Source organism: Prosopis cineraria, unplaced genomic scaffold, assembly GCF_029017545.1.
Source record: "Prosopis cineraria cultivar Desert tree isolate PC_DT_omini unplaced genomic scaffold, ASM2901754v1 PC14, whole genome shotgun sequence".
NCBI lineage: Eukaryota > Viridiplantae > Streptophyta > Magnoliopsida > Fabales > Fabaceae > Prosopis > Prosopis cineraria.
Window position 1 is genome coordinate 23,456,085 of NW_026555345.1, and position 21,486 is coordinate 23,477,570.

Sequence of the window (21,486 nt, forward strand, 5' to 3'; positions counted from 1 at the left end):
TGAAAAAAAAAAAGGAATTGAAGTGACTAATAATAAAATACATTTATTATATAAAGATGCAAATATCTAAGATTTATATTGAAAAAATGTAATTATTTTTAAAGATAAAAGAATACTATGAGGTTTTAAAATATTAGCAACCAAAAATCTTTATTTGTTATATTTTTATCTCATTATTAATTTGAGATATAAAAATAGGGTGAGGGTATTCATGATTCTTTTGTGTTTTTTTTTCTTTTTCTGACTCAACTCATCTTTATGGTTTAAGACAATATGGGGCTTGTCTAGAGTTGGTAATAGGGCCAACTTGCGGGTTGCAAGTTTGCCTATAGCAAGTTGCAAGCTTTATAGGATGGGCTGGCATAACTCGCATCCCAATAGGGTTGTATTTTTGCCAACTCACAGTGGGTTGGCAAGTCAAGTTGCTAGTAAAATTTTTTTAAAATAATTTTTTAAATTTTAAAAATTATAAATTCACCTCTTTTTATTTTTTATGGTAAAAAATTATATTTTTTCTTAAATATTAATTATTCAAATAACAATAAAAGTCTTTCTAATTCATTAAAAACAAAATACAAATTTAAAATATATTAATACAATCCAAAAATATATATATTCCATCACAAACAAACATAGTAAAAGGTTAAAATTACAATCTAAAAGATAAATTTTGTAATGGAAAAATTAATAACAAAGTAAACTCTATAACACTCCATGATGAAATGCCCAGATTATCACAAAAACAAAAATAGGGGAAGAAAAATAAATTTTGTAATGAATTATATGATCAGAAGGGGAAAAATAATGATGACCCAAGAAGACATTGGACTTGGAGCATAAAACCGAAGACAACAAAATAAGCTCTTTGTCAACTTGTTTTTAGTAGTTTTACTTCCATACATGTATATTCTTTTTTGGAATAAGAATATCTTCCCAAGCTCAAAACATGTGGAAAAACAAATTGTTTTTAAGTAATTGGAAAGTTTAAAAAAGATGCGGCTAATCCACAGCTTGCATATTCAAGTTATGCGGTGTGAGTCAAAATTGTCTTGCATCTAAATGAACTCATTTTTTCCAACTAAATCTGCCACTATTTTATGGGTTGACGAGTTAAGCCTACAAGCTCAACTCATATTATTAGCTTTAGGCTCACCAAGTGGCTACACAATTTTAAATGTATGTTTTAAATAGACAAATTAATATTAGGTTAGTGTAGATTGCTTAGAGATCAATGTTGTCAAAATTAGATTAAAACAATCAGTTTAACAAGTTGGATTAGGAATTAGCTTATGGTATCAGCTTGTAGTCTCACATGGATACAATTTAGAATTGATTCTCCCCCTTCTCCCCCCCCAAAAAAAAGGGTTAAGGGTAATTTGGCTCTAAACTTTAAATTCAAGAGCGTTAGATACTTTAAACTCATTTTTACTACAATATTCTTCTTTAACTTTTAAAATAGTACAATTTTCCTTTAATGTTAACAAAAAGTTAACTTTGGTCGTTAGTAGATAAAAAATAATAGAAAATGAACCAAAAATTATAGACAAGGATCTAAAAATTACAAAAAAAAATGTCCATGAAAATTTCTCGGGTTCTTTTTTGTAAGTTTTGAGATCTTTTTTTAAAAATTATTTTCTGGTTAACTAATAGTTAAAGTTAACTTTTATTAATAATAAAAATGATATTGCATGATTTTCAAAATTTGAAGAATAACTATATACCAAAAAAAGAATTTAGAGTTTCAAGTGTTCCCGAACTATAATTTAGGGTCAAATTGACATTTAACCCCAAAAAATTGATCGAACTAAGCTGAATTGGTCAAAATTAATGCTTTGGTGGGTTTGAAACTTTTAATTAGTGTTTGTATTAATATATTTGAATTTGAATTTTAGATTTTGAATATTACATTTAAAATTCATATATTTAAACTCTTTTATTTGAATAGTGTGAAAAAAGGGTAGAAGAGAAATAAGTCAGGATTTGATGTAAAAACTAAAGATTTGAAGTAATGAACTTATCTCTATTTTTCAATTGGTGAGAAATAACAAGAGATATGAGATGAGGGGCGAGAATAATACAGGTAATATTAATGAAAACAAAAAAAGAAGAAGAATTGGGGTAATTGAAATTTCAATAAGAAAGATTTAGAAAGAATTTAAAATTATAAAAAATAATAATAAAATATAAATTTGAATTTGAATCAAATCACAATATATTGTTGTTTCTATTTTCATATAGATATTGTTGTTTCAAGAGTTTCCAATGCTTCGTGTTGCGCCACCATCACGAGATAAACCACTTATATATTGAAATGATGAGAAAGTGAACGAGATTGTTCAATTAAAGAAGTTCAATCTGCAAGGGCTTCTATGTTGTTATGTTGGTACAAATCAAGATGTGAAAGTCAATGTGGTTCCTCCAACAATTCCTCCAATGACAATCTTCAATCATCCGGTGAGTGAAACGTGTGTTTTTGTACTGTACAAGTAACAATATTTTGCTTGACATTATATATATCTTATTTGCCAAAAAAAAACTAGAAAAATTTTTTCACACATAATGCGAATGGTTGGTCATAATCTCGCAACAGAACTTGTGAAATTGGAACAAGGGTTGCAAGTCAAAGGAGGACTACCACAAGGGGAGAGAAAAAGAGAAAGATAAAGCGAAAGAGAAGGCCATATTATAAGATCTATGATTAAGGGAGTATTGTTGGATATAAGGGTGGGAAATATTATAGAGGATATGGGAGAAAAGAGTATTATGAGTATATAAATGATACAAAAACAATTAATATAAATTTGAAATATGAAGAAACAAATTAATATGGACTGAGAACTAGTGGACAATGTTTATAAAACAATTAACATAGACTTGGAATCAGTGGTGGATGTCAGGGAACTAATTCCCTTTATTAATGATGAAGGTGGAAGTACACAAGGAAATGGTTTTGATAGTGATAGTGATAATGATCATAAGTTGAGGAAGTCTCAAAGGGTGATAACACCTTTGATACAATCACCAAACTTGACAAATTTTGGAAAGGCAGCCAAGCCAAGCGAGGCTGAGCGTCTTTATCACTACATAACATAGCAGATAAATAATGATGTCGGTCAGGAGAAAGTCATTGAGATTGGTTCATTCTTTGTTGGAGGAAATGCAATGCTTTCGTTCAAGAAGCTGGTTAAGTAAAACTGCAAGTGATGATGAATTTTATGTCTCTTTAAGTACATGTATTGTGAAATGCTAATAGAAAATCTCTATTGTAGGTTGTATGTTTTATAAGCCACATGCTGATACATGAACAAAAGTAAAGTGGAGATGTTCGACGACATATTTTTCTATCAAATTTCATAGTAAGACTTGAACACTTTATGATCTTCATTGCATGAGTAATACTTGTTATATGTTGCCATTGTCAAAAGACTATTATATTGTAAGACCTAGACAATTGGAAAGTTACTGACAATAGCAGATTTGTGAAGCAAAAAAAAAAAAAAAGCACAATATAAGTGATTGTGACATTTTATTTACTCCAGTTATAAAAAATGAGCATTGATATTACCATGCTTTTGTCCAAAAGGAGCTTACAGTGTACCATCTTGACCCATTACTATCAAACAATGATCCACTATCTAGTGTTATATTCTAGGAGAAGAGGGAAACCGATAAGAAACCGATAAGTGGCCCAAAACTTTATTTTCCAATTTGCACTTGTCTCACAAGACAATAGGTGAGTTCAATAGAGTATAAATATATATAGGTTCTATACTTGATATGGTTGACATTTCCTTTGTTTCTTGTAGATTTGACTACAGCATAGATGTCATATAATAGCTATAAGGAAGGGAAAATGTAATAGGCAGAGCTTGAACTTCTTAACAAGTAACTTACACTTAACACACCCTTAATTATTAAATGCACATGAGCTACTTGTTAGTTAACTAATGTACACTTGTTGAAACAAACTTTACACTTATTCTTTCCCACAACCTTGTCTGAAATTTGAAGTTGACACTTAACACACTTACTTGTTAAATGCACATGAATGTTTGTTAATTAATTAATGAACACTTGTTAAAACAAGTCCTACACTTGTCCTTTCTCGTAACCAAGCCCTATCAAATTTTTGAATTTGTTAATTAACACATGCTTGCTTGCAAAATGCATATAGATACTTATTAATTAATGAATATATGCTTATTAAAACATGTTTTACACTTATCCCTTCTTACAATCAAGCCTTATCAAATTTTTTAACTTCTTAATTGTCATACCATTGCTTCTTAAATGCACAAATATACTTGTTAATTAACTAATATATGCTCGTTTAAACAAGCAAATGATTTGAAACTTGAAAAATAAATTGACAACATATATTAAATTTTTTATAACATAATTAAGAGCCTTGGTGGCTCTATAACCTTTCGGTAGCCAAAGTGACTCAGGTTCAAACCCCTCTTTGTCTACCTGGAAGATTTAATAGGCCATTAGAATCCGACGATCATCCGATAGCTGGCCATCAATAGTGGTATGGTGGTCAATGCCGAGGAGGGTATTTAAAAAAATATAAAGATATTACAATCATTTTTCATTTAAAATTATTTTCAAATTATTTCTCTGGTTTCCATAAGTATCTTTTGGTTCTTTTGATATATTAAAAGCCTCTAGCAATCCTTGAATGATATTTTCATTTTTCAAAAATGCATATGCGGATTACGAGGTGACACCAATGGAATCAATTTCATTAACATATACTTAACTCTACTAACCTCATTGCTAATGTGTACTTAAACTTGTCTTCATTTTCCACATTCTATTAAAGTCAGATGTAAAAGAAAGCTTGTTTCCCTTTACCTTTTATTTTTAATCATACCTAATCAATTTATTTTCATCTCATCAACGTATTTTTACCATGTCAATAAAGGAGTTAACAAAATTATAATGAAATTATTTCTGTCAATGCTAGCTCTTGAAGTTTATGTACATTTTAAAACTATAAATATTAACATTGCAAACTAATCAAACTAAATAAACTAAGAACAATGAAATAAAAACATAAAGATTAAAAACAAAATGCAATTAAAGTATAAAGACCTACAAGATCCTTTGCAATTTTGTAAATTACAATCATAAGAATCAAACAAAAAAATTATCACTTGAAGATTTAATTATATTTTAACCCTGAAAGTTGTTGCCTACTTCACGAAAAAAGTTCTCCTCAAGCGTAGGGATTCCAAACATTGCATTCAGAAGTAACAATTTAACTTGCTAGACGAGCATTGGCACAAATGAACAAACTTATGAGCCACTTGCATGCCATCTTGTGTTGAGTGTTCATGTTCATTGCAAGCAGTTCTAACAAACAATAAAGGAGTATTGTTTGCCACTACATAAAATTGCTATATTTTATCCACATCTCTCAATCTTGCACCTTAAGTCCTTACTATTATTAGAATATGTATCCAAATTTGTGTGCAACACAATATCTATATAGCACTTGGTTGGGTTTAACAATTGCAAAGTCTTAATTGCATAAGACACATTACTAAGTACTAGCATACTATTTTGAGAGGGATCCAAATTGTTCATGTGATATCTTCGCACAGCATTTACATTCCACTCAGCACAGAGAACATCAGTCCAGCTTTAAGAATATAAAATATAAAAAATAATGTTATAGTTTAAAAATATCCTTTATATTCCTAAATTAAAAAAAAATAGCAATAACAGAGACAATTAATGTGAAGTAATTACAACATGCGTGCAACAGATATTATATATTTCCTCCTTTTTCGTATGATGGAAAAGAACTAATTTTCCAAGAGAAATACCAAACGCCCCCAAAATCAAGTGAGAGACTACTTATTTGATTCAGATTAACCTTCATATCCATAGGAAGTCTCAAACTGCAAACTAGTTAAGACCAACGTAGGTGAGAATTAGAATTCATGGTTTTGAAGCAAGTATATTTCATGTAGCAATTGGTGTCTACAGTCTAATGTCTTAAGATTGAAACCAAAATCACATTCATAGTTCTTTAAATTGTTAAAATATCATTTCTGTAACATGATATGCTCCACTGCATCTTGGATCATCATGAGGTAATAATTTGTGAACAGTTACCAAAACATTGCCAACACCACCAACCCCTGAAATAATCTAAATAATAAACAGTTCATCATCTTATCTTGTAAATGATCTGGGAAGTCAATATGCCAAAGCTGTATCAGTGACTCCATGCGTTGCTTGTGACTCATTTGAAGGAAATAACACATGACAAAAAATCCACTGACCTCAGTCCTCCGTTTGAAATCCACAAGAAACTTGGTATAACGTTGAATCACAAGGCAATCATGTCAGATGCCCTATGGGGCCGGTTAAGAGGATGCAGATTCAACATCCATGGCTGTCAACCAGAATGAATCAAAATTTGAACTTCTTTTTATGCTTTTTGACTACAAGTCCTGGATCCTCTACTTTCTGCAGCGAAACAAATCTAGTTACTTACTAGGTAAGAAGTGCCACGCAAATAATAAAACAAATCACCAAGCAATGACCTTTCGCTTTTTCTTTTCCTTTTTGTCTATTTTCTTCTTGTTCTTCTTCTTTGATTTTTTCACTTGAGAAGGTTCATTCTTCTCATCTTCAGAATCCTGCCAAGATCAGTAACAAATTAGAGAAAGTGACCAGAGCATATGCCTGAACAAATATTCAGAAACCATTAGAAATAATGTATAATCAAGCACTCCACCTCATAGTCAGTGTCACCAAAGGAGTCTACATGCCGGACACTTCTTTGTGGATTTGATGTACTGCGTGCTGTTAAAAATCAGATAAAATTATTGTTGATGAATATTGCACAAAATCAATCATGAAACCCCAAAGTCATGTTTTGTGAGCGGACAATCGGATTTCTCAAGTAACAAAAAATGTACTTACAATAATTTAATATTCAAGTTGATTATAACATTGGCCGAAAACAAAAAGTTTGGTAATGGCATGTCAAATATGAAAATCTTTTATTTTCTCCAGTATAATTACTAAACATCTTATAATTTTCAAAATGATTCATAAATTGATGTCTATTTATCCACCTCTACCAAAGAAACAGGCCAAAATTGACAGAAGTTATATGTACCAATTCACAACCATGGAAGTGAATGCATTTCTTAAAAGATAAAACGAACACAGAACAATGTTTATGGCATCCTAAACAAAATCTATTACATAATACAGAACACATTTGTGTCTCATTTACCAGTCATATAACATCTACAATTACCTTCTTCTTTTTTTCCATCGCCCGTGTCCTAGGAAACTTGGGGGTATTACCACCTCCGGCTCAAACTAAATCAAACCCCCACTGTGTGGGACCATTATTATCAATGGCAGCCTCACAGTTATCTCAAGAATACCTTTGATATATTTATTTAATGCAACTATATATTTTAGGACTCAAACACGAGACCCATACCAAGCTAGTTCAACTCCCTTGACCAATTAAACCAAGCACCCTCAGTACAATTACTATAGCCAAACTTAATGCACTACCAATAACTATCCATGTTCGTATCAGAATATTCCACTCAGGCAAATTCTACTCTATGAAATATTTTCATATTCACAACTATTGCTCCTACCTTGGATAAATAATAATACCAAAAAACAAAACGCGAAGGAAACTAAAAGAAAAGCAGAGTCGAAGGTTTACTTGCAAAAACAGTCTGTTTGGCATTATTGACAGCGAGTTCAAGAAGATCAGGGTTGATAGACGCCAGCCCATCAGGCTCCTTCAGTTTTCTCTCAAGAAACTTTGCTAATGCCGCCGCTTTGTTTGTGGTCACCGGTCCACCAGGATGAGCCAACCTTCATGGACATATAGGCAGTCGGCAACACAAAGTTAATACCAGAACAACAAACACTTAAAGGACCTGAGAAAAAAGGAATTAATAAACGAAGAATTCGATCGAAAGCTTTTTATCTTCATTTTGAACAAACAAAATATGTTCAACAGCTTACGATGGAAGCATGATTGTTTGCGAGCGTGAATCTGAAGGAGAAAAAGAAAAGGATGCAAGAACCTGGGCTGGGAGCTGGAAGGGCGAGATTGACAAGGAAGAGGCGCGAATTTACTGCCACGAAGTGCGCGTCTTTCATCTTCGCTTAGAGTTTCGATCTCTTTCACCATTCTCTCTGGCTCGTTCGCTCGGCCACCACAACGATCCGACCACACCTGCACCGGCGGTTTAACCCAGTTTGGCCAAATAAGTAAATTTACATCCCAGCTAGGCCTAATTCAGCGTCGTTTCATTTTATTGTTTTTCAATATATAAAGTGTTTCAAAGTTATTTATATTTATTACATTTTTTTAATGTAAAGATCAAATATTATTATATTATCATGAATAAAATGAGTACACAAGGCAAGTTTAATTTTTTTACTACAAAAGTTGACATGAGTTGAGTTTTAAAGACTCATCAAATTCAAAACATAAGTTTAAATTTATTTACAGAAATATTTATATTTATCAATAGAGTTCTCATATTGATAACATGATTAAACCTATAAAAAAGTAAACAATCTTGAAAGTAAAAAAGATAAACTTGAAATCTAAGTCAGGAGTTAGAACTCATAAGAACCAACTTGGGCCTAACATGATAAGATAACAATAAAAAGAAACACAAATATTAAGCTGGAAAGAGAAATCATCATCAAAGTTGTGATTCTAAAACAAACATGTACGTTATTTGTTGTTGAAATATAGAACGTAGGAAATTAGTAAACAATAGAAATCCAAATAGTAAGATGAAAGACTCCAATAATAAGAAAGCTTAAAACCAGTAAAAGTCCAAATTAGACGATTAATCACTAATGTTGGGTTTTGGCCCAAAAAAATGTTGGGCCTTCAAAAGCTCCATACCAGTTGCTTAGCCCAAACCTTGCTTCCTGGGTCGGACTAGGACACGTACCAAAAGAGTTGGGGCTCTATATTTGACAGACACTTCCAAGTATGAATAATATATTTAAAAATTTGGTTGCCTACAGAACAAATTAACTCGTGCAATCCATGAAACCCGGGATAAAGTTTGCTATGGTTATCCTCGTTCATAAAAGCATTTTAAAAGCACTTGTCTTCCATTACTATATTCCATTGAAGGTTTAAGTGTAAAAATATTCAATAATTTTTTTTGAACAATAGAGGCAAAAATACTCATCAAATGATTAATCAAAAACATCCAATAGTTTAAAATAAGAAAAAATGATAAAAATACTCATGATGTTATCAAAATTGGTGCAAAAAATAATCAACCCCTAAACTTGCCTAACGTTCATTAATTTTTGATGTTAAATGCTAACTATGCTTATTATATGTCAATATTTGCTAACATAAACTAAAAAATAGGCAAAAATATCCATGAAATCATAAGCAAGAAGTATCCAACAACTTAAAGTGAAAAAAAAAAAGTAAAAGTACTCATAATGATACTTTAGTAGGTGCAATAGTAATTAATCTATCAAAATACATACCACGTGATTTCTTTCTATCATTATGTATCCTACCCCTTCCTCCCTTCCTTTCTACTCATTTTTCTTATTTGCAAAACTTAAGATTTAATACAGTAAGATAAATTGCACACAATTGAAGATTGAGAGCAAAGTAGCTATGACTTGCTACAAAGAACACAAGCACTCCATGAAGGAGGTTGTCTCTACTCGTAATGCTTTTGAGACTACACATGTCTCCTACATTACCTACCTCAGAAACATTCACACAACCTTGCCCTTAAGTGATTTCGTTCACAATGAGGTTCAAAATCCTTAATTGGCTTCCTGTATTGCTGCAAAGAAGCGAGAAATTTAATTTGCTATTTCGTCAAAACATTTTCCTACATGGTATTCATATGATAACTGATCAACATGTAAAAAATTCTACCTAAAAATATTTTTTTGTCCATATCAAAAAACTTAACTTTTACTCATGTGTCAGTGAAATAATCAACATTTAAAGGATTTAATGGATTAGTCACTATTGCACCTACTAAAATAACATTATAATATTCTTTCCCTTTTTTTCACATTAAGCTACTGGATGCTCTTGGCTTACGGCTTCATAGGTATTTTTACCCCATTTTTAATTCATGTTAGCAAACATTAACACGTGGCAAATATAGTCAGTATTTAACACCAGATATTAACGAATGTTAAGGCAAGTTAAGGGTTTGGTCATTTTGGCACCAACTTTGATAATATTATGAGCTTTTTTTTTATTTTAGATTATTGGATGCTTCTGGCCGACCACTTGCTGAGTACTTTTGCCCTTTTACGCTAAGAACATCCAATAATTTTTAAGTGAACGAAGATTGAAGAATACACATGAACTTATTATAATAAGTGCAACATTACAACATTCCCCATTCTATTAAATTTGACTTTTGTCCATCAACATTGATCATTTAAAAAAGGAAGTAAATAAATATAAGATATAAAAATACTCATAAACTTTTTTTTTCTAAGAGCTTCTATTATCTTTAAATCAATAATGGTACATAAGTATCCATTAACTATAAAAGAAGCCATATAGCCTAGCTTGGCCTAACCAACTTAGGCTAGCCCAAATACCTAAATTATTAAATATTACTTTATTTTATTTTTTTAAGTCAATTTCAATTTTTATATAAAAAATTTTATATTTTTAAAATCTAATTTTGATTTCACTTTATTAATAACAAAAAAAAATTTGAATATTTAGGCTAAACCTATTAGAGTTTAGGCTTACCTCAAATTTCTTTGGGCTTATTCAAATAGTCCAAATAAGCTCGAAATAAAAAAAAAAAAAACTCTCAAGCTCAATTCTAAAATTTTTTAGGCTTATTTAAATTAGTTTGTAAAGATTAACCTAGATTATTAGCTTTAACCTTTCTCAATTCATTAAAATAACTTAACATTAACCATAAAATTTTAAGAATATAAACTTAATGAATTATGAAAAGTTAGCCTACTTTATAAATTAATGGGAACCCATTCATCATTATTGACTTGAGAATATCAAAAGCTTTTGAAAAAAAAATTTATGAATTTTTTTGCACATTATATTTGCATCTTTTTTTAAGAGTCAATGTTAATGGGACATTAGTCAAATTTAACTGAATTGAGATTATTGCATTCATTAAAACAAGTTCATGAATGTTTTTGCATCTTTGTTTACTTAAAGATACTAGGTACTCTTGAGGGAAAAAAATACTAAATATTTTAACTCTAACATTAATCATTAATATGGTCCATTCTCATACATTAAAAAAAAGGATAAAATTAGAAAAATGAAATACCAACCACTAAACTGCTTTCCTTGATAATAGGGAAAAAATCTTATTTAAATTTTGCTCATCAATGTGCCCACAATTGTTGTGATCCAACGATCGAATATTGTCATGTCATTTAAGGGTTCCAACCAATCCCTTCTCCCCCAACTCCCAACTTTTCTACCATTAATCTGAATTTTAATGACTAAAAAGTGCTTGTATTATAAAATTATTATTATGTTAAACAATAAATTTATTTATAAGAATAACATTAAATAATATATTATAAAATTTGACAGCTTACATTTATTAGGTTATTTCTTATGCAATACTATTATTATAATAATAATAATTTTATAATACAATAAATCTCAACCATTCAAATTTGAAATCCAAGAGTAAAGTAGTTGAGAGGAGACTGGAGAGGAGGAGAGATTGGCAGAACGGAAGCCTGTAAAGTGCAAACCAAGCATCTTAATTCACGAAAGGTTTAAATAAATATTAAATACATTACATGCCTACGACATTTTCAAATAAATAAATCACAGATTTTTATTAAAATTAGTTAGTTAATAGTTTATACTACTAAGTTTATCAAAATACCGTCATAACTTTTAATAGTACTCTTCATTAAAATCTTTATCTTCTATCCTGAAGTTAAATTGAAAAGAAAAAAATTTGAATGAATCCCAAGTATATTCTGTTACGAAACATGTAAAACTTGTAAAAATACAGACAAAAATTAAAGCCTTATAAATAGAAACAAGAGAATAAATAATAAAAAATAGCAAGACATGGTGTATTCAGTACTGTTTAAAAATGTTCATTCTTCGTTACGCAAGAATAGTTTAATTGTTTATAAATTCCATAAGACGTATTGATGTATTGTTCAAAACCTTAATGGGACTAATTACAGTAGTGTTTCCATAAGTGAAATTATAAAGACTATCATCATACTTTGAAATCATATTTGAACAATAACTCCGCCCAATGCTTGATATTATTTCTCATTCTCATTAAGCACTCTTGAACAGTTAACAACAAAATTGAAGGGGCAAAAATGCCACAACATGGAACTCATTCTCATCATATATAGGATAACAGAGCCTACCCTTAAAATCAAGCTTAAAATCCTCCGTTCAAGTTCCATAATAGAAGACCAAGGAGCCTTACCTCAGTAGGTGAAAATCGACTGATAGGTTTTCCATAACAGAAATGAATGAAAATAATTCATTCAGCTTACATTTGCCCAGGAAAATCTCAATGTACACTGAAATGAGGAAAATGAAGGTGGGGAAATTAAACCATATTGTACCAGCTCAGGAGTTCTCTTCAAAGACCAAAAGCTGATAATAAACTATACAAAACACCAGAATTTCAATATTCTTCCTCCCATAAATTATCTTCCCCAGTCTTCATATCTTCAACACAGTACAGAATGACTACAGATCTTAAGCTCCCATTTTTTCTTGTATTTATACTGGGAGCACGATGAGGATAACAAGGGATGGGTAAGATAAATAAAAATGGGGCCAAACTCTCAATTTACAGACCTCTTTCTCTAGCCTAAAATCATTAAAACAAGGCAATAAAGCAAGAGGCCAATCCAATAATATTTTAAGTGAAGAGATCAAATTACCAGTTAAGAGAAAAAAAGAGGGCATAGGAAACCTTTTAAAATGGCTGAGCAGGTGGTGTTGCTTGAATATATGCACAAATGTCATAACCACTGCACAAACCATTGTAATTCTTCATTTTCCATTCTAAGTCTAACCAAGGAAGAACTTGAATATGTCACTCAGTGAAACAATGCCCTCTACTCGCTTGCTGCCAGCTTCCACGACAACTAAACGCCTAACGCCTGAATTTCAGAGTCAACATAGCAGATATTTCTCAGCTGAGTAATCCTATAAATGAAAGCAACTTGGATATATGGAGAAACTACGACATGACAAACAAGAAGCACCAATACAAATTCATGTATCAGATACAATATAGCATGATATGGTGGATAAGGTAATTTTCAAAATTTTAGGATACAGGTACAGAAATATTTATAATATATATCTCAACATTTTATTATATAAGCATAGGTATTTTGATTTTTGAACAAGAATTTCTAAATTAATATAAGAATATTTGTAACAATCAGTCAAAATATTAATTTTTTTTTTTGGAGTTTTTAAGTAATATAGAAAAACTTATTGGAAAAAAAAACATAATACAAATGTTAGAATATATGATACACATACTGAAATATCCTACTAGTATTGTATCGGATACAAATACATTTACTTTTTTGAAATATCCGTGCTTTATACTCAGGAGCTCTTCTGTTTATGCCGTAACAAGTCACTGATTATCACCAATACTTTTCTTTCTTCAGAATCATTGCATACCAAAGATGGATTCCGCAAAATTGGTTTCAAGATTTTCTTTATCAGATATGGAATGTCCTGTTTTTACTAGAATTGAACAGATTCAAACTATCAACAATAATAACAACTAACCTCATCTCACAGGTAGAGTCAGCAAACAAATTCAAGCTATCGTTCCATCTTAATGAGAAAGCCCACTTCTTACACCTACTTCCTTCTTTCAAACAACTTCAAGTTTACTTTTTACATGTTATTAAACCTGTTAACTTTGTTTTTTTTTTAAATACAATTTCGAGATACATTCTCCAGTCCAAACGTGTAAAAACGACTACATATTTTTATGCACACCCACGTGGGTAACCATTGCTAGAAGAAAAGTCCCCAAGCACTCCTGATTACGCGTAGTCTGTCCTGTTTATGTGTTTTTTGGTAAAATTCCAAGGGGAATGAAACTTACAGTTTTAGAGACAAGGAATTAGAGAACTGGGCTAAAAGAGAAGACAATGTCCCACAAAACAAAAATGTAACCGTGAATGTCCATTCCATTTCATCAAAGAGCAAAGAAACAAACCTACCTGGATTTGCCAACCGTTCCATCACTTTATGCAGAGAATCAGATCTCAGACACATCTGACATCGCTGACTTCTAAGATCGTATGAATGATATGAGTCCTGGCCTAACTGCAGAGCCTAGAGAAATATGCAAGAGAGACTAAGAACCAAGAAGAAAATCACCAAATAAATGTCAATCTGATTTCAGCAAAAAATAAAAAGGAAAAAAAAAAAAAGACAGTACACTTCTGATTGAAATTGATAAGGCTTGCAACATTAGCTACATACTGAAATTGACACTAATCTTACTATTTATAAGTGCAATTTTCCTTTCCCATTTTCAGTTAAAATCCTCAATTAGTAGCCATAAAGAACAAACAAGGGACAACTGGACAAGAAGAGAGTCGCATAAATCCTGACCACAATGCGTTTTATAATCGTATGTTTTAAAAGCAAACGAAAAAAAAGGAAAACTACTGAAAAATCTATCAACTGCAAGAAAACTTCCCCCACCGTCACAGAATGTGACAGCCTAAATGGGGGTCGATTTTTTTTTTTTTGGTGGTAAAAAAATATCTTCATTAATAGGTATTCCTAATATTTGGTTGCTTAATCGGTTAAAAAAGACATAAATCTCTCTACGTTTCCATTAAATTATGAATGAGATAAGGAACATCAATAGGGAAATTTTATATCTATCAAGATTTTCAATTTTATTTAAATTAAGATATTTAGAATATCTTTTAAGCAAATTTGGTTGTATTAAATTCATATATATTATCTCATCTCAGATTTAATTTATAAATTTGAATAAAGTTAATCATATCTATAAGAATTGCAGTTCTTTTTTTTTTTTGCCAAAAAATTGCAGTAGTTTAGATTAACTAGAATTAGGGCTCAACAGCCTTCACTTTAGACCTTTTGATTATTTGATAAAACTGCAGTACTTCGCCATCTACTTCAACCAACCAGGAGATCTCTCTAGCAGTCATAATCAACCAATAGCCAAGAAAAGCAAATCATTTTCTCTTTTGGAGGCATAAAACTCAAATATTTGAAGAATAAAGAAAGTTGTGCATTTCAATAAAGGACTAATATTCTAATTCTAACCATCTCCAATTCAAAGGATCCTACTATTTATGATATGACCAGTTCTATCAACTCTTAATAACACCACATATCAAAACCTCACAAGAGCAGCTAAGTTTACCAACAAAAGGATCAAATAGAAGCACAAGTTTTCATTTACTTCATAACTTTATTGTCAATATAAGTTTATAGCATGCGAAACAAGCTCAGGGAAAATGAGAAACAAAGCATACCTGATGGATAGTCATTTCATCAAAATTGAGGCGTGTATAAGCCCTGTCCTTTGCCAAAGCTGTTATATCACTATCAATATAAGGGGAGGGCAACTGTGAGAAACACTACAAGCGGCTGAAAAGAATTAACTTCCAGGACAATTCATGCTCGAACTAAAGATTAATTTTAAAGCAATTTGAAGGTTCAGTCAACCATTGCATCAAGAAGAATGATAATATGGATATGAAAACACAACTAACCTTCGGCAATATATATCTAGTAATGAATCATTGTCATCCACTATCGGTATAGAACTTATTTGGGCTGCAAAAAGTAAAGGACAAGATGTTGATATAAGAATAGCTATTTCATAATAAAAGTAAATGTTTTCTTATCCTTTTTTGATGATTAGAAAATGGAATTACCCTTATTCCTAATTAACCTAAGCATTATCAGTATAGAACTTACTTGGGCTGCAAAACAATTGAGAAATCAACCTTCTCAAAGTAGAAAAAAGTGTACTCTGCCATTACACTAATACCTCAGAAGGTTGATGTGGTGTACCAATTTCATTATTATTTCAACCAATAGACTTTCTTCTTTATATATTATTTTCATATTTTCAAGGTCAGAAGACGAAATCAAACCTTGAACTAATAAATTTAGGGCTGAAGTAAGAGATGCACTAGGTCTCAACATAGCTAAAGGTCGCCTATTTGATTCCCCAATTTTGGGCACCCATGTTCCCACAGGAACTGCACAAATCGGTAATTGGAGTATAGGCAATGAACTAGAGCAATGCCTAAAATACCTGCAAATGCCTGAAAATTAATTTGGTAAGATTCAAGCAAACTTGAGAAGAGTACAAAGAAACCCATCTTCAAGGCTTACAATTAAGTATTCCAGAAAGTGAAGCCAGATATAACAGCTGTGGAAATGAACCATCTTCAGACTTCGAATGGATGACAGGAACTGTTGAAATCTCATTTTGCAGGATCTTTGTGGCAATATCTTTCAAATTATCAAACGGTCTTGCCTGCAAAACAAATACAATAGTTGATACATAAATAAAACTAGGAATTCTTATCGCTTGGTGTATTATTGGATACAAGCAGTATGACTTAATGGCTTTACAAAGCCACCTATAACACTTACATGGATAAAACGTCTTGAAAAGGTTGTTCCATGTCCATTGCGTTGCCTGTTTAGATATAATTTTCCTTCTTTCCAAGAAGATATAGTATGTGTTTCAAGCTCTTCTTCTGTTAAATTGGATCCATGATTCTTAAGCTGTGAATAGGCCAAAAGCATGGTTTCAACAGCATTAGAAAACATAAAGGCACTGTCAAGCATGCAGTTGGAGGGTCAATTTACTCAACTTCACAAGCAACCTTGTAACAAGAGACTACTGCAGGCACCATGTAAAGCAACTAAATCTATAGTTTCCACTAATTCTCAACATCAACACCTCAAAACTAGCTAACACGCTTTCATTCCTCTTAATATACAGATAAAAAATAATTCATAAATAACAATTAAAGAATGACCATATCCTCTCTTTTCCTGACATATTTGACCATGCCTTCAGGATTCTCCACTTACATAGTTATCATCTCCTTGTTTCAACTTCAAGCTTCTAAAGCACAACATTAAAAATAATAATATTCTTCCTTCCAATAGATATGAAATGCATTAAGATTTTAGAATACTTGCCCGTAAAGAGCTAATGATCATAAAATTCACAGACCTCTCTCAAAATTAAAATAAAATCCAAAGGACTAAGAACGCCAACAAAATGCCCCTGGCAGAGGTCCCAGAGAGGAGCAATAGATATTCCCTGCAAAATGGCCCGATTCAAAACAGGCACATAAATAAGCTTCTAATCAGAAACAGAAAAGAACACAGGGATACTAGACATTACTACACAATGCATATGGAACCATAAGGAGAGACTAGATCATTGCAATAGCTAGAAGCTACAAGAAAGACAAGTTTAATTCCAGAAGATTCAAAATTACATTATGTTATTCTCAATGCTTTTACAATAAAAACATGTTAATTGGCACGAGAATAATCTATCAATGTTTTAGCAAAGGTTACCTAAACATGAAATCCCTCCAAGTAAATTCCAGTCGCAGGAAATATAGAAATACCTGCTCATGCAATATATGAAATGCATGCTTCACTGGCAGATCAACATCTACTGCAATAACCTGTGACCAGGTGTCATTCAAATAACCATTAACTAATTTGTGGCATGAAGTTTGACAACGGAGAAGATGCAAAGCTCAATATAATTAAACATCCAAACCTTGCCTGACTCAGGAAGTAATTCATAAGCTGTGTGCATTGACAAGAAAGCAGAAATACGCTGGCGGGAGGTCTGTACATAAGCATCTGACATTCTAGGCAATGCCCCAGTCAACGTACCATCTGTCAACTGAAGCTGTATTATAGGTCAGCAACAAATTAAATTTAATAACTGAAAATGATAGTCAAATATAAATGAACAGGTATAGGAGATAGCTCATGAGAAGAAAATGGAGTTCTAAAAGGGAAACATAATACGTTAAAAAAAAAAAAACATTGCACAAATGCTGTTGCATATACAAATTACAATTGTTAAGACAATCCAAACAGGCTGCATGTTCAAATGCAAATCTAAACAGAAAAAGTTTAATGGACCTATATAGAAATCTAATTCACCAACTCTATCAGCTCTAAGTGGGTTTCAAAATGGACGCCAGAATCCAGACATATCATAGCATTAAAAAATTTTGTTGGTCAATTTCGTGAAAATTACAATATAAGCAAAAACCAGTAAACAGCCATACACTTCACTCAGAGTGTTGTTCATAACAAAAATTTGGACTCTATAGGCATGACCAACTCTTACCATGCGCCGGATAGCCTCATTATCCACATCCATGCTAGAACCAGAAGCTACTTGTGGAGTTGGAATAGGCATTTCATTAGGATTAGTAGCCACAAATACAGTATTAACCACCCCATTTTCTCCAGCTACATGAGGCTGATGCTCATCATGTCGCCATTCTCCATCAATACAAAACTTGTACTGCATTCAAATAATTAAATGCATTAAGCACCCAAAAAATTGGAGTCAAACGTTTTCTCATAATAGCATTTTTTTTTTTATTTTACTAGTGAATCCTTATATTCAGATACTTCCAAACTCAATCATCGGGTTGCAATATCCCTGCTCAGGCAACAATTATTGCAAGATCAAGAAAAATATGTTCTTTCCATCACAATTTGTTTCTCTGCCTGGCATGCCTCTACAGAATGCAGTGCCTCAACTGCAAGTCCAAACGGCACCATTCAATTAAGTGTTGATCCGTCCTGGCAATTCAACCACGGACATCATCCTGACCGTCCATTTCTTTTTAACCTTTCTTCCGGTGCCAGAGGCGAGCCAAGCAGAGAACCAGTTCGCCTTTCCATTGACAACAGATGAACAGTAAAACAAGTGATGAACACGTGGAATCCCACCACAACATCCTTTGTAACGATTTGCAGTAAAAAAATCTTAAATCCAAAAATCAAACCACTTAATTCACAAATACATTGAATTCAAGGGAGACTTTTCCCCTAATTCATATGGAACCTTACACTGATGAATACTTACTTCCAGCACGAAAAACTGACCTCATGATAACCAGGGGACAAGCTATGAACGGCTTGAAATACAGTCGGACAACCCTCAACTGACGACATGCGTAGAAACTCAGACCACCTTTGAAACGAAAATTGAATAAAAGAAAACGAAATAAGCAAACTAACATGAATCGCACGAAAACCCTTAAATTAGGCTAAACTACAGCATTTTGAAGAGCTGGATAAAGAAGAAGAAAATGGCCATAGTAGTAATTAGCCATAGACGCACCGTGTGAATGAACCACATAGATACACTTCTCTTCCCCCATATGGCCATACAAATAGCCTGGGAATTGGCAACGTCCCTGCAACACCACCTGCGTTCCTAGAAGGATCCATGCTCGAACTGTACGGGTAAACTCTAATCCGTAACGTTACTCTGATTATAGAGTCCAAGAACCAGGCTTCATCGCAGCATGTTCTATGTGAATGTATATTTCAAGGTGCTTTGATATGAAATCCCCCAAAAAAAAAAAAGAATCAAAATAAAATCATCAAAATATATTCTTAAAAAAGCCCAAAAATTTAAGCTTTATTTTCCAAAACAAATTGCACTCGTTGCTCTCTGCAAATTAAAAATATCAAACAGATACCAAAATGATACTGTCATTTCGCATGCAACAGTACGCAAAACCCTAAACCAAATGAAAAACCTACCAAATCCACACCGGAATATCTGTCAAAACCAAGCTGAGAAACTCTCAAGAGAACATAATCGAAACCCTATGGAACCATTGAACAATGGGGATGAGCATATTGTGAATTGAGAGAAGAATAAACCAACACGTTGGATATAAAACTAAAATATAAGGGAAATCGGGACTTGTAATTGTGAGGAAAGCTCCGAATGTTATTTCCCCATCCCAACATATACCGATACAGATATAATAGATTAATATAGGAAGGGGACCAGTGGACCAGTAATAAAGCAAGCCATGACCAGCAACCCTCAACTTTTTTATTTTCTATTTTGATCTAAAAATATATAGTACGAGTTTCACTCAAAAAAAAAAAATTATATAGTACTATCAACTTTTTTATTTTTATTTTGATCTAAAAATATATAGTACGAGTTTGACTAAAAAAAACTATATAGTACTAGTAACTATAATTATGATATTTTATATTTTATAATTGTGTGCATAGAGAGAGGCCAGGTGTGAATGGACATTTGAGCATCAAGAAGGTGAAAACTAATTGAAAGGATAAAAATTATTTTTTTGATGGCATAAAAAATATTTTATTTTAATCTATCTATATATATAAAAAGTTAGAATTACAAATAACATTCGAGTAATGACATGTGTCCTTAATACAATTTTGATTGATATATTTATTTTAAAATTTTTAAATATAAATAAAACTACTTCCTTGAAATATCTTTATATTATTCTAACTTCTTATTAACCTACTTATTTACAATCTCAAATTTTTAATTTTAATTTTAAAAGGATAAGTCTCATTAACTTACTTATTTACAATCTCAAATTTCTAATTTTAAAAGGATAAGAAAATTATTTATATCTTCCTCATCTCCAAAAATGGCTCCATTATCCAAACTTTACAACTTCTTACGTATAATTTTAAATATTTTCTGTTTTTAGAATTTTATAAAATTTGAGATTTTAATTTTAAACATTTTGTGAAATTATGACTAAATTTAAATTTTAATTTTAAAAATGATAGTAGCACCATAAGAAGCATTCTCAAAATGACATTGTCCCTAATGTAATTTAACTTTATTTATTTTTTTATTTTTAAATTTTAAATATAAAGAAAACTATCTCACCTTCCAAATATCTCTATATTATCTCAACTTCCTATCAACTTATTTATTTATAATTTGAAATTTCTAATGTAAAATAATAATGAAATTATGTGTATGCTCCTCATCTCCAAAAATCTCTCCACTATCCAAACTAACCAACTTCTTACCCATGATTTTAAATTTCAATTTTAAAAATCTTGTGTTTTAAAATTTTAGAAAAATTTTACAAAAAACTCATAATTTAAAATTTTTATTTTCAAAATATTACTATACTTTTAATTTTAATTACTCATAATTTAAAATAAATATAAAACTCACCCATCCCTAAATATCTCTATATTATCTCAATTGTCAAGCCATGCTTTAAGTTTAAAGTTGAATTTTAATTTTTTATATTAACACTAACTTGTCAAACATGGGTAGTGTAGTGACATGGAATAGGGTGGTTGCAAAATGAGTTATTAAATGGGTTTGTTGTCATTGTTTTTTTAATATTGTGCAAATTATA

General features: G+C 31.4%; 2 protein-coding genes across 8 annotated transcripts; both read right to left on the reverse strand.

The window, feature by feature from the left end:
- Window positions 1–5,948: 5,948 nt before the first annotated feature.
- Window positions 5,949–8,236, reverse strand: LOC129292811 (uncharacterized). 3 transcript variants are annotated; one of them, XR_008589008.1, is made up of 6 exons: window positions 8,085–8,236; window positions 7,715–7,869; window positions 6,755–6,822; window positions 6,561–6,656; window positions 6,297–6,483; window positions 5,949–6,152 (listed from the first exon to the last, which is right to left on the reverse strand). XR_008589008.1 is itself a non-coding variant. In XM_054930462.1 (5 exons), exons 1-5 carry the CDS (start codon window positions 8,189–8,191, stop codon window positions 6,427–6,429), a joined length of 483 nt encoding a protein of 160 aa, XP_054786437.1. In that variant the 5' UTR covers window positions 8,192–8,215; the 3' UTR covers window positions 5,949–6,426. The 3 variants fall into 3 exon arrangements, 1 of the variants encoding a protein (XP_054786437.1); XR_008589007.1 differs by having other exon boundaries at window positions 5,949–6,162; XM_054930462.1 differs by having other exon boundaries at window positions 5,949–6,483; window positions 8,085–8,215.
- A 4,049-nt stretch (window positions 8,237–12,285) lies between these two features.
- On the reverse strand, window positions 12,286–20,079 carry LOC129292810 (sucrose nonfermenting 4-like protein). Of its 5 annotated transcripts, none has more exons than XR_008589006.1 (15): window positions 19,868–20,078; window positions 19,440–19,656; window positions 19,202–19,289; window positions 18,432–18,611; window positions 17,847–17,981; window positions 17,689–17,748; window positions 17,283–17,372; window positions 16,691–16,825; window positions 16,427–16,571; window positions 16,183–16,356; window positions 15,796–15,859; window positions 15,556–15,625; window positions 14,257–14,371; window positions 12,975–13,164; window positions 12,286–12,573 (listed from the first exon to the last, which is right to left on the reverse strand). XR_008589006.1 is itself a non-coding variant. In XM_054930460.1 (14 exons), the coding sequence occupies exons 2-14, from the start codon at window positions 19,547–19,549 to the stop codon at window positions 13,073–13,075; spliced, it is 1,452 nt and encodes a 483-aa protein (XP_054786435.1). In that variant the 5' UTR covers window positions 19,550–19,656; window positions 19,868–20,079; the 3' UTR covers window positions 12,286–13,072. The 5 variants fall into 5 exon arrangements, 3 of the variants coding, with proteins under 3 accessions (XP_054786435.1, XP_054786433.1, XP_054786436.1); XR_008589005.1 differs by having other exon boundaries at window positions 12,943–13,164; XM_054930460.1 differs by having other exon boundaries at window positions 12,286–13,164; window positions 17,847–17,975; window positions 19,868–20,079.
- Window positions 20,080–21,486: the final 1,407 nt, after the last annotated feature.

Excerpts from the sequence above, each read along its gene's own strand:
- LOC129292811 (XM_054930462.1), bottom strand. The coding sequence starts at position 8,191 with ATGGTGAAAGAGATCGAAACTCTAAGCGAAGATGAAAGACGCGCACTT. Across the intron at positions 7,870-8,084 it reads CCTTCCAGCTCCCAGCCCAG|GTTGGCTCATCCTGGTGGAC; the intron begins GTTCTTGCATCC and ends ATGTCCATGAAG. Across the intron at positions 6,484-6,560 it reads AGGAAAAGAAAAAGCGAAAG|AAAGTAGAGGATCCAGGACT; the intron begins GTCATTGCTTGG and ends GTTTCGCTGCAG.
- LOC129292810 (XM_054930458.1), bottom strand. The coding sequence starts at position 19,549 with ATGGATCCTTCTAGGAACGCAGGTGGTGTTGCAGGGACGTTGCCAATT. Across the intron at positions 16,357-16,426 it reads ACTTTCTGGAATACTTAATT|GCATTTGCAGGTATTTTAGG; the intron begins GTAAGCCTTGAA and ends ATTAATTTTCAG. Across the intron at positions 15,626-15,795 it reads CTAGATATATATTGCCGAAG|TGATATAACAGCTTTGGCAA; the intron begins GTTAGTTGTGTT and ends TTATATTGATAG.